The sequence below is a fragment of the Nomascus leucogenys genome, chromosome 11 (genome assembly GCF_006542625.1).
Source record: "Nomascus leucogenys isolate Asia chromosome 11, Asia_NLE_v1, whole genome shotgun sequence".
Taxonomy (NCBI): Eukaryota; Metazoa; Chordata; class Mammalia; order Primates; family Hylobatidae; genus Nomascus; species Nomascus leucogenys.
In genome coordinates this window covers 47,580,765-47,593,997 of record NC_044391.1, presented here as the reverse complement: position 1 = coordinate 47,593,997, position 13,233 = coordinate 47,580,765, and the positions used below count along the sequence as shown (strand labels likewise).

Sequence of the window (13,233 nt, the reverse complement as noted above, 5' to 3'; positions counted from 1 at the left end):
CATTTATGCAGCCTCCCAAATCCTACATGTCCAGAGCCAACCCCCCTGAAGCTATCTGTGGCGATGACCCCCAAGTGGCCAGTGATCTTTCCTTCCTGAATGTCCCTTAGACTAAGTAGTCTGCACCATCATATCTAGAACTTGTATTTTTCTTTTTTTCATTATACATTTAATAATTGGCCAGCACAGCACTTTACATAATGATAAAGTATTTTCTTATTTCATCTGATTGAAACCTTCCATCACCTTTGGAAGAGAAATATGGCAGTTATTAAGGACCACTTCGCAGTTAAGGAAACATGAGCTCCAAAGAAATCGTCCCTTCTCCAATGTCACACCTCCTCTGACTAGACACAGTGTTCAGACACTCCTTATTCTGTACTATATTTGCCTTGGGCATAGGTTTTGCCTTCTGATTAAGCCTGTCAAGTCCTCAAGGACCCGTTCTGATAGGAACTCCACATTGCAGACTCCACTTACAACAAATTCAGTTGCTAATTCCCTCATATCCTAGAGGAGAGCTGTCCAAAAGTCATATTGGTCATTTTAGATTTTTTAGGAGTTACATTTTAAAAAGTAAAAGGAAACCATTGAGTAGGTGAAATTAATTTTAACATATTTTATATAATACAATATATCCAAAATTTTATGATTGTAACATGAATTAATATACAGATGATTGAGACATTTTACATTCTTTTTTTTCTCATAAGATTTCAGAATTTTGTGTGTGTTTTACACTCACAGCACACTTCTCTTCAGCCTAGCCATGTTGCAAGTGCTCAGTGACACTTGTGGCTACATACTGGGCAGCACAGTGCTTAAGATTTCTCCGCAATGTAGCTGCAAATCAGCTTCTACTCCTTGATAACAGATTAAATGGAAATAATCATTAGTTCCACACCAGAAGACAGAAATGAGTGATTCATAAATAATTAAAATAATAAGAGGCTTAGGGGAAAATATGGATACCATTCATTCTTGTGAGGGTTTTTGTTGCTTTTATTAATTTGTTTTGCCCTGTGATTCCTCATTCAAATGGGGGAACCATACAACTTACAAAGAAAACTCTATTTCATAAGGTGTAGGATGCTTAGCATTGCATTTATTATTCATTTGTATTCTCTTCTGAACTGTAAGTCTGATTATAAATCTTCCTTGTTTAAAATTGTTCAATTTTTGCCCACTGATGCTTCTAAGCATCCTCCATTGAGGTCGTGCTAGACCAACAAGATCCAAATATCCAGCCTAAACACAGGTATTTTTAGTAAGGACGCCAGGTGGTTTTTATCATCAAGCCAATTTGCAAAGCTGACCTGTGAAATAAAATCTGACTCCTTAGCATGCCACATGGAGTCCTTTCCAACCTAGTCTGTCACTAGACCTCCTACCCATCCAAAATTCAATTTCAGCAACAGAGAAGTACTTGTTATAACCCTCCTTCTCTCCTACTTCCTTCAGCCAAATTCCTGGTAAGTCAATCTCAGGGTCACCTCTTTGTGCCCTTGCCTTCTTGCCCAGCCATGGATATGTCTGCCCCAGACTCCGACTGCATCTTGACATTCTTACCTTGAGGCTGTGAAAGTCACCCCCTCTCATTATCTGTCTGTGTTGCCTCTGCTTCCTCGCTGAGAATGGGACTCATGACTTTCAGTCTATCTTTTGTGGCCACGAATAAGGAGTCTGGCACAAGGAAATATTCAATAAATATTTGTTAATGAAAGCTTGCTGGTGCTAGTAATAATAACATGTCCATGTGTTTCATAGTGGTTTACAGATTGCAGCATGCTTTTCACTTATATCATCTCATTTAATTCTCAGCACAGCCTTGTGAGGTGGGAAGTATTATTTTATAAAATGAAATTCCGAGAGGTTGAGAGACTTGCCACATGTCACATGACTTGTATTAGGTGACACTGTAACTCCAATCTGGGTCCATCCTAACCTAGTCTGGGTCCTTTCTGACCTAGTCTGTGACTAGATCTCCTACCCATCCAGAATTCAATTTGGTAAATTGAATTAAGTAGCATACATCCTGACGCTTCCTAATTTATGTGCAGAGTATAAGAGAAGCATAAATCTTGGGTTCAGATTTCTAGTGAAGTGGAGAAATTGCCTTTGTTTATTCAGTTCATTCACTTAAAAAAAGAACTCACTTTTACGGAATTTTTGCCTGCTCCAAATTTTTAGCCTAAAAAAGCTTATTATGCAAAATTTGCACCTGGTGTTTAGTTACTCAACAGTCACCAGGTTGTATAAATATTCACATGAGCAGTGAGCATGGGAATAATCAATAGAGCCCATTAGCATCTCATTATGTTGCTCTGAAAGACATTTCAGTGGCTCTCCTCTGTCATTTAGGAAAATCCCTTCTGTCCTTTGGATAGAGGTAATAATACATCTTAAGAGAATGTAGACCCTTTTGGTATCATAAGGAAATTCTGACCAAATGAGAATGTGAAATAACAGAGATGATTTGTGATACTTTAGAAATGTTATTATATTATTTGCTAGATGATCATGAGTATCACACCAGTGTATCAATTTTATGTCCTGGTCATAGTCATTCAGTAATATATTAGAGAAACAGCCCAGTGTGGATCAGTCTTTCTGTGAAATATGTATCAGTTTGTGGCTTCACACAAATTTATTTTAAGAGTTAGGGCTTCCCTTTCTGAGAGCAATAGCAAGACATTCCTTCATTTTCTCTGTTTCCAGGCAATTCCATTTTATTTGGCAAGTGTTAGTCAGCAGATTTTTATAGCTTAGAGGAATCATTTTTTCTTTCTTTTTAACAAATTAATTGCAGCAGTTTGAAAAGCACACTCATTTTGTGCATTGTTCTTGTTGGATTATCAGTATTGATTCATTCCGTAGTGATGCTCTGGTAGAAAAGAAATGAAATAATAGTCATTTAAAAAAAAACCAGTAAATTTTAGCCTCCATTAAAACAGCCATTATGATTATTTAGTAGGTCTTGACCTAGATTTAAATAATGACTGCTTACAGCCTCCTCAGAGATCACATTTTTCTGCCTAAAAGAGGTTGTGCTGTTTTATGCAGTTATGGGGCATTCATGGTGAAAAGCCTTTCCTAATATTCTATTAGGTAAATCTTTTCTATGCCATTAAGTGCCTTTGGGCTAATGAAATCCTTTTAAAGTGCTTGTCCCCATATTGGACATTTGACAGAAAGTACCAAAAAGTACTGGGTGTGGAAATAGGAGTTTGTTGCTATTACTGTTATCATCATTATCAGAAATGTATCAACAACCAACATTTCATGGAATTGTGATATAGCTATCTTTCTGTGTATATAACAGCTGTGATATATTTCACGTATCACACGATTTATCATTTCAAGAGTACAATTCAGTGGCTTTTGGCATATTCCAGGTTTTGCGACCAGAGCCACAATCAATTTTTGATCGTTTCTATTACCCTATAAAGAAACTTCACACCCCTTAGCAGCCAGTTTTCCCCAACCCTCCCAACTCTAGGCAACCCCTAATCTACTTTCTGTCTCTATAGATTAGTCTATTCTGGACCTTTCATAGGAATGAAATTATAGACTGTGGTTTTTTGTGAGTGGTTTCACTCACTAAAGTTATGTTTTCAAGGTTCATCCATGTTGTAAATAAGTACTTCATTCCTTTTTATGGCTAAACAGTATTGTGTTGTGTGGCTATATCACATTTTATCTCTTTATTAGTTGATACACATTTGAGCTGTTTTCACCTTTCAGCTATCATGAGCAATGCTGCTATTGCACACATTCACGTGCAAGTTTTTGTGTGGAAATAGATTTTCATTTCTCTGGAATGTATACCTAGGAGCAGAATGGCTGAGTCATATGGTAACTCTAAGCGTAATCTTTTGAAGAACTGCCAGACTGTTTTCCAAAGGGACACTGCATCATTTTACATTTCCACCAGCAATGTGTGAGTTCCAGTTTCTCCACATTGTCTTCCAATACTTTTTTTAAATCTTTTTGATTATAGCCATTCTAGTGAGTGTGAAGTGGCACCCCATTGTGCTTTTGATTTGCGTATCCCTGAAAGCTAATGATATTGAGCAACTTTTCATATGCTACTGGCCATTTGCCATTTGTATATCATCTTGGGAGAAATGTCTATTGAGACCCTTTGACCTTTTTTTTTTTTTTGAGATGGAGTCTCTCTCTATCACCAGGCTGGAGTGCAGTGGCATGATCTTGGCTCAGTGCAACCTCCGCCTGCCAGGTTCAAGCAATTCTCCTGCCTCAGCCTCCTGAGTAGCTGGGACTACAGGTGCACACCACCACGCTCAGCTAATTTTTGTATTTTTAGTAGAGATGGGGTTTCACCATGTTGGCCAGGATGGTCTCGATCTCCTGACCTCATAATCCACCTGCCTCGGCCTCCCAAAGTGCTGGGATTACAGGCATGAGCCACCGCACCCAGCCTGTCCATTTTTAAAATTGAGATTTTGTTTTTATTGTTGAGTTGTAAGAGTTCTTTCTGTATTCTGTATACAAGTTCCTTATCAGACATACGATTTGTGAATATTTTCTCCCATCCTATAGGTTGTCTTTTCACTTTTTGGTGGTTACTGCCATGTATCTTGTAACCTACTTACCCTTCAATGCATTATGTTTTCCACACTCTTACAATCTGAGTCAGTTTCTGCTCCTCTTTCCATAGCTTCCTGTTGAACTTCGTTGTTATGGCAGTGAACAGAGTGTAAATGATTGGTTTAGGATTTGTCTTCCTAACAAGAAGGACCTGTGTCTTACAAACCTTTGTATCTCCAGTGCCTAGGACGCTGCCTAACACAAAATGGAAACTCAATAATTGCTTGTTCACCTAAACTAAAATGAACCTTGACTCTAAAAAAATGATTCAGGTCAATACTAACCTAAAAGAGCCTCTAAAAAGGGGTGGGAGCCTTAATAGACTGTCAAAGAATCTAGGAGTAGGAAGGAAGCTGCAATGTCTTATGCAGAAATAAGGCTCACAGTTTTTCTCAAAATCACCCCTTGCACTTACGCTTTCACCAGTTCCAGCTTTAATGTTCTGTAGTTCCCATGATGACTGGTGCCTCTAGCTGCAGCCGCCTGTGGCCCCATGGCAGGATTCATGCAGTGTGGGGCCCAGTGCACCATGAGCCTCCTTGATTCGTTCTTTTTTGTTTGAGACAGGGTGTCACTCTGTTGTCCGGGCTGGAGTGCCAGTGACATGATCACAGCTCCACTACTGCCTCAAGCTCTAGGGCTCAAGCGATCCTTGCACCTCAGCCTTCTGGGTAGTTGGGATTGCAGGCGTGCACCACCACAACCAGCTAATTTCTAATTTTTTGTGTGGAGATAGGGTCTCCCTATCTTGCCCAGGCTGATTTCAAACGTTTGAGCTCAAGCGATCCACCTGCCTTGGCCTCCCAAAGTGTTGGGATTACATCCATGAGCCAGTCTGCATGGCCCTTTGATCTGTTCTGAGCAGCAGACACAAATTTATGCGACCAATCATTTATTTTACTCTTTAAGGTAAATTCTTAAAATTCTTAAAATTCTTTGGTGCTGTTAAAGGTGAGCACAAATCTAGTGAAGTCATATTAGGATAGCCATGCCATTTGTGCAGGGAGGTGACCACTGTACTGTGCAGCCTTATGATGCTGGTGCAGTATAAGGAATCCAAAGATTTTCTCTTCCTAACGAGATGTTTCCTTTTTTTTTTTTTTTTTTTGAGACAGAGTCTCGCTCTGTTGCCCAGGCTAGAGTGCGGTGGTGCAATCTCTGCTCACTGCAACCTGTATCTCCTGGGTTCAAGCAATTCTCGAGACTCAGCCTCCCGAGTAGCTGGGATTATAGGCGCATGCCACCACTCCCGGCTAATTTTTGTACTTTTAGTAGAGACAGGGTTTCACAATGTTGGCCTGGCTGGTCTCAAACTCCTGACCTCAAGAGATCCACCCACCTCAGCCTCCCAAAATGCTGGGATTACAGGTGTGAACCACCACACCTGGCCTCTAATGAGATGTTTCTTATGGTAGTAGTTTTCTGTTGATTTTTTTAAATGATCTTTCTTATGATCCTTTCCTTATTTGTCCTAAACTTTTCTAAATGGAAGAGGCAGTTGAATGGATTATCCTCCATGTTTTGGAGTTGATTTTCACACAGTGATGCTCTGGATTCTGTTCCTTACATGTTTCCTGTTGTGGAGAATGCTGAGTGTCTTATTTTGATTGGAAAATTACAGATGACACAAAATAACAGTTAATTTTTGTAAAACAAGGATGAGGATTTAATTGTTAAATCCGTCATTCTCATGATTCCCTAGTTCTTGATCTTAAATCCTGATGGAAGTAAGCAAGAAAATATTTAAAAATGAGACCCAAGAAAAAAGCCTGTGTAATTTTTGTGTATTTCTGATGAGATTTGAGATTTGTACTTTTATCTTTTATTTCTTACTTGGCACTAAGGCAGCTAAAAAAAAACAAAAGCAAAAACAAACAAAAAAAAACAGAAAACTAGTTGACAGCTTAAGATGTTTGATTTACTTTCTCTTAGTGCAGCAAGATGTTCTAAAATTACTTCATCTTAAAAGACTTACTGGGATCCCTGAATGGGAAACACTCCACCCTTGATATATTCTTTTTCTTCGTGAAACAAAAAGAGCTCTGTGTTTTTGAAAGACAAAGTTTGGCAAACATGCTGATTATAATACTGTATTGGAAAACACTTACTTTGATTGACTAAAAACCAGATGCTGTTCATAATAGTTAAAAGCCTGTAATAATGTGTTCAACTCTGGTGTTCAGCACACGTCTGTGAAGTTATAATAAAATCCTGCAATCTAGAGGTGGAGAGACCAAGCAAGGACACTTCAGAAATTCTTCCCTGTCTTCCCCTAGGACTCCCCAGAAACAGCACTGCCCGGAGCCTGACCTTATTGAGGGCAGACATCTTGTTTCATTAGCTATTGTTTCTTCTTTGCTGGTATGCAAGCCTGGCACAGTATAGGTACCTGAAAAAAGGTTGATGGATAGAAGGATGGGGGGAGTGTTTGGCCGGGTGCGGTGGCTCACACCTGTAATCCCAGCACTTTGGGAGGCTGAGGCGGGCGGATCACGAGGTCAGGAGATCGAGACCATCCTGGCTAACACAGTGAAACCCCGTCTCTACTAAAAATGTAAAAAATTAGCCAGGCGTGGTGGTGGGCACCTGTAGTCCCAGCTACTCGAGGCTGAGGCAGGAGAATGGCGTGGACCCGGGAGGCGGAGCTTGCAGTGAGCCGAGATCGTGCCACTGCACTTCAGCCTGGGCGACAGAGCAAGACTCGTCTCAGAACAAAAACAAACAAACAAACGAAAACAAGGATGGAAAGTGTTTGATTAGTCAGACTGACAGGTCAGGGTCAAAAGTCTCCAGGGGTACCAGTTACTGGCTAAAATCCTGAACTTCAATTATTCTTTGTAAAATGGAAGATAATACTAAAACCTACTTCATTAGGGCATAGAATAGTAAACACTGAGTTCTTATTAGTTATTTTTAAATTAAGCACATTTCCTGACTCCCCATTCAGAACTTGACCACCTTATTCATGAACTTGCTGTTAACTTACTGTTAACGAACTTAATTAAACATGGTCAAGTTTATGTATGCATATATTATCAGTACTGGCCTTCTCTAAGAGGAATAGCAAGAAATTTAAAGAGACATTATTTGGACATTGATTTCTACTAACTCCACTGAATTAGATTCAGCCCTCACTTTTTGGGAAATGCACGGACACTGGGAAAGATGAAATGAAGTTTTCCAGCATGATGTTCTTGTCTTTGGAGCTTAGCCTTAGGTCTTAGAACAAAAACAAGTTGGTAGTTATTAGTTACTGTATCTCATTTTCCAAAACACACGTTTCTTTGTTACAGTCGTTTACAGATATTTTTGCACGCCACATTTTTGCTTTTGAGATTTCGCTGAATCACTAAATGACCACCTTTCATGTTCCTAATGTATTAAAATTATCAGAGGATTCTTTGAAGATTAAATGTGTCAATAAGGGTATTATTTTGAACAACGTGTAAAAGGTGAAGGCCAGCTGAAGAGATCTTTTTGTTGTGAGCAGAATAATAAACTGGAATCTGAGGACTGCACTATTATGAATAGATTATTTGGCTATGGAAAGAAATTATTTTTAGGCACAGCATCCCTATAAGCCCTGAAGCTATGTGTTTTACAAACTAGAAATTATGCACTAAATAAAAATTACCAGATGTCAGTCTCTGTATGTGCCAAATGGCAAATGTGTAATGGTTCAGAGCTTGGAAGAAATGATGCTTATTTCTTTGCCATTCAAACTCAAAAGGGATAGCTGAGGTAGAGTGCTGTTGAAAAAATTGCAGTGTTTCCAGCTACCCAAAGATGTTATGAATTGTTATCTGAAAGGCTTTCATTCTTTCCTCTCATGGCTCTTTGTGTGTTTGTGGCATTACAAATGTAACCAATGTATTTATTCTAATTTATTACATTCTTTCCTGAGGCTTCTCTTGTTCTTTTAAAGGGTCAGCAGATAACTTGTTTAAAGAATCAACCTGGACACAGTATTCTAACAAAGGTCCAATACAGAGCTAAATAATAATAGGAGTCATAGCCAGATGCAGTGGCTCACGCCTGTAATCCCAGCACTTTGGGAGGCCAAGGCGGGTGGATTACCTGGTGGTGCATGCCTGTAGTCTCAGCTACTCAGGAGGCTGAGGCAGGAGAATCACTTGAACCTGGGACGCAGAGGTTACAGTGAACCGAGATTGCGCCACTGCACTCCAGCCTGGGTGACAGAGTGAGACCTCTATCTCAAAAATAAATAAATAAGTACATTTAAAATATATGTATATTTTATATATATTTCGTGACTTGTATCTTGCACATACCAGCATACCTCATTAATTTTAATGTAACCATCCAACGACTTCTCTTCTCTCCTTAGAAATTCGAGCTCAACTGGTAGAACAACAAAAATGCCTGGAGCAGCAAACGGAGATGCGAGTTCAGCTTCTCCAGGACCTGCAAGATTTCTTCCGAAAAAAAGCTGAAATTGAGACAGAATATTCCCGGAATCTAGAGAAGTTAGCAGAAAGGTTCATGGCAAAAACAAGAAGCACTAAGGATCATCAACAATACAAGTAAGAGATTTGAATCTAATTCACCTTTCCAAGGGTGATATCCATCCTGCCTTTGCCACCTTTGTGAATTTTTTATTTTTCTATTTTTGTCAGAGTAGTGGTTGTAGAGCATGTTCTCATAAATAAAAGCAGCCCTCTACAGTTGTAATTTATGGGCATCAGTTTATCATTTTAAACTAGTGTAATCTATTGACAGTTTTGTCTTTCCAATACGTATATATTTATGGATAACTTTATATGCCAGAAGAGAAGGTATGTGTTTGTAAGATTCTTGATTATAGAAACCTGGGAGTTGATATCTGCTATAGGTAGGACAGATTTAAAATAGCTTTTTCTTCAAGCAAAGACCTCAAATTTTCTATAGTGACTTTATATGAAAATAAGCAGTAAGAATTGCTTGAGTTTAGTGCCCCCCTTCCTGCCCATCATGTTTATGGTCATTGTAATTGACACTGATTTAAAACAAAAGTTTTAAGGAAAACGCTATGAATGAGCATAAAGTAAGTTTAATTATAATTTATTTGCTTTAAAAAATACACATAAGATGTTCTGCTAATGAAAGTTACTGTATGATTTAAATCCTGGGGACAGGGCCGGGTGGGGTGGCTCATACCTGTAATCTCAGCGCTTTGGGAGGCCAAGGCAGGTGGATCACCTGAGGTCAGGAGTTCAAGACCAGCCTGACCAATATGGTGAAACCCCGTCTCTACTAAAAATACAAAAATTAGCCGGGTGTGGTGGCATGCACCTGTAATGCCAGCCACTCGGGAGGCTGAGGCAGGAGAATAGCTTGAACCTGGGCGGCAGAGGTTGCAGTGAGCCGAGATTGCAACACTGCACTCCAGGCTGGGCAATAGAGTGAGAGTTCATCTCAAAAAAAAAAAAAAAAAAAAAGCCCTCAGGACAGAGAAAGACAAGTAAGCAGACAACTCCAGTGAAATATTCAAGTGCTCCAACAGGGGAAGGCAGGGGAGACCCTGGACAGACCCAACTGATATCTGTTCTGCACTGGAGGTGGGGAAGGGAAGGTCCTGAAAGAAGTGGCATCTAAGCAAAGACCTGAAGGTCTAGTTGGTCAATAAAGGAGAGAAGAGGAGGATATTCCAGGCAAGGGAAACATCATGGGCAAGGGGCCGGCAGGGAATGTACCACTCCCGGCTAAGGAATGTACAGCAGGTTTGCAGAACAGAAGTAGTCCAGTGGGAGTGAGTAGGGAGGCGATGAGCTGCATGGCTGCAGGTGTGAATCAGAGCAGGTCCTGGGGATCTGGGGATCTTCCTGGCCAGTTGGGACCTTTTCCTGAGGGCATGAGAAGGAACACTGCAGGTAGAGAGAAGTTGACCTGTTTTGGAGATGGTAAAAAGACAGTGCAGGCTTTCATTTCTGTAAATACAGCAGGCCAGATAATCTGAAAAACATGTCTATCTGAAAACTCTCAGAAATGCTGGTTAACATATAATGGACATCCTTTTAAATATAAATTTCTAGGAGCCAAAAAAAAGAAGAGGGAACTGAAAACATAAGTGGCAGTTGTATCCACCCTTTAATTTCACATGGGGGAGAGAAGATAAGGTCTGTGACAAGTAAAGACTTGGAACTGAGAGCTTCCTCCCCACCAACCCCATTGCATTGCATCCCAGAACCAGAAGAGCTACTATCTCAGTGAAATGGTTAAACAGAAAACCCTCTACCCACCTTCACAGGGCACAAGAAGAAGACCTAGCTGCTCAGCCTGGGCTCCTGTTTGGAAGGGGCTGTGGAGAAGCATGCCTTCTTTCACCATTGGCTTTGCAGTTCCATTCATTTTACACCTCTCCATGACCTTGGACCCTGCATAAAAAAATGGGATGGGAACTATCCGTGGGATACTTGTGCAGAAGCAAACACAAAACTATTCTGGATAAGAAATACCTCTCTGTTCTCTTCCTTTCTCTTCTCTCCTCTCCTCTCCTCTCTGTCTCTTCTCTTTTCTCTTTTCTCTCTTCTCTTTTTTCTTCCTCTCCCTTTCCCTTTCTCTCTCCTCTCTTCTCTTTTTTCTTCCTCTCCCTTTCTCTCTTCTCTCTCTCTCTTTCTCTCTCTCCCCCCGCACACACACAATCTCTCGACTTTAACCTTTACTGTTGGTCCAGCATAAAAATAAATCTTAATGATGATCCCCAGGGTGAACAAATGTTATATGTACTTAACAGAGAACAGGGCTGGGAAGCAGAGACTGGAGCCAGTGCTATATTCACATACTAACTTAACTGTTGCTTTTTAAAAGCAGTTGTAATTAAGAAGACGCCCATTCATCTATTAATTTTTTTTTTTTTGAGATGGAGTCTTGCTCTATCGCCCAGGCTGGAGTGCAGTGGTGCGATCTCGGCTCACTGCAACCTCCTCCTCCCGTGTTCAAGCAATTCTTCTGCCTCAGTCTCCCGAGTAGCAGGATTACAGGTGCCCGCCACCACACCTGGCTAATTTTTGTATTTTTACTAGAGACAGGTTTTTCCCATGCTGGCTAGGCTGGTCTTGAACTCCTGACCTCAAGTGATCCGCCTGCCTCAGCCTCCCAAACTACGGGGATGACAGGTGTGGGCCACCATGCACAGCCCATTCAGTAAATATTTTTTAGTATCTTCTGTGTTTTGTATTTGGTAATTGGTGACTGTGAAGGGAAAATATGGATGGGTCCATGTACCTTATCTGGCCCAATGGTGGATGGACACATTTTTGTTTCTCCTGGTTTATTTGGTAGTTTTCTTTAAAAGGTAAGCAGTTTGAAATTTTCTTTAACTTGAGTAAGTTTATTATTGAATATGGGACTGAAGATAAGATGAATATGTCTCTAAAAAGGATAAAACAGGATTGGGAAAAAAGTCAGCCAGACATGGGTTTGAATATTGGCTCCACTTTGTGACTTTGGTTAAGTTACTTAACCTCTCTGAGCCTTGGTGTCCTAACTTATAAAATGAGGTTTTATGACCCTTAAGTGAGAAACGTGATAAAGTCTTTGATACGATTGATAACCAGCCCAGGATATGCACTTGATATTCCTTCTCCTTTTAACCAAACAAATGTTACATCTTTAGCATGATATCATTACCAATCATTTAAGCTATATTCTGGAGTCTGGTTCTTACTCAGTTTTGGGACACTTATTGTGTAGAACATTCTTTGGCCTACAGATGCCACTGCATAGTGGAAAGACCAAGGCTTGGTTCAGCTTCCCTGGACTAAAAAAAGACTCTCTCAGACACTAGCTTTGGTCTTTATTAAATCAGTATGCCTTGCTAAGCTTCCATTCTTTCACTGATAGAAAAGATACAAAAGGTCAGGTGCGGTGGCTCACACCTATAATCCCAGCACTTTGGGAGGCTGAGATGGATGGATAACCTGAGGTCAGGAGTTCAAGACCAGCCTGACCAACATGGTGAAACCTGTCTCTACTAAAAATACAAAAATTAGCCAGGCATGGTGGCAGGCACCTGTAATCCCAGCTACTTGGGAGGCTGAGCCAGGAGAATCGCTTGAACCCAGGAGGAAAAGGTTGCAGTGAGTCGAGATCACACTATTGCAGCCCAGCCTAGGCAACAAGAGCAAAACTCCATCTAAAAAAATAAAAATAAATAAAAAGAAGATGCAAAGAATCTCTGCCTCAAATGGTAGTAATAAGGATTCAGTAGAGTTGATGTCTGTAAAATCTTTCTACCAGCCCATGGATAAAACAGCTGACTTTATATAGCACTTACTATTATACAAGGCATTATTATAAGCATTTTAAAATATATGTTAACTCTAGTGATTCTCATGAACAATCTTATAAGCACTGTTATTTTACCCATTCTACAAAGTAACTGAGGCACAGAGCAGTTAAGATCATTTGCCCAAGATCTCATAGCTAGTAAGGGGTAGTCCTGCATGTGAACCTAGACAGTGCAGCTCCAGAGGCCATGAGCTTGACATGGATATTACTTTTCATGGTAAGTGCTCATTAAATGATAGCTGTTATTATTTTCAATATTACTACTACTGCTATTATTACTAAGGCAATAATAATTGTTTATGCAATGAGTGTAATAACATTTATTTAATGTTT

The 13,233-nt window shown here is 40.0% G+C and overlaps 1 protein-coding gene across 2 annotated transcripts in view; it reads left to right on the top strand.

The window, feature by feature from the left end:
- The window catches only part of SRGAP1 (SLIT-ROBO Rho GTPase activating protein 1), a 307,235-nt gene that overhangs the window by 148,493 nt on the left and 145,509 nt on the right, over positions 1-13,233 (top strand). For both annotated transcript variants that reach the window (XM_012510512.2, XM_003252727.4), the window contains exon 2: positions 8,960-9,155. In XM_012510512.2, coding sequence (XP_012365966.2) covers positions 8,960-9,155 — 196 coding nt within the window. The remainder of the gene's footprint in view (positions 1-8,959; positions 9,156-13,233) is intronic.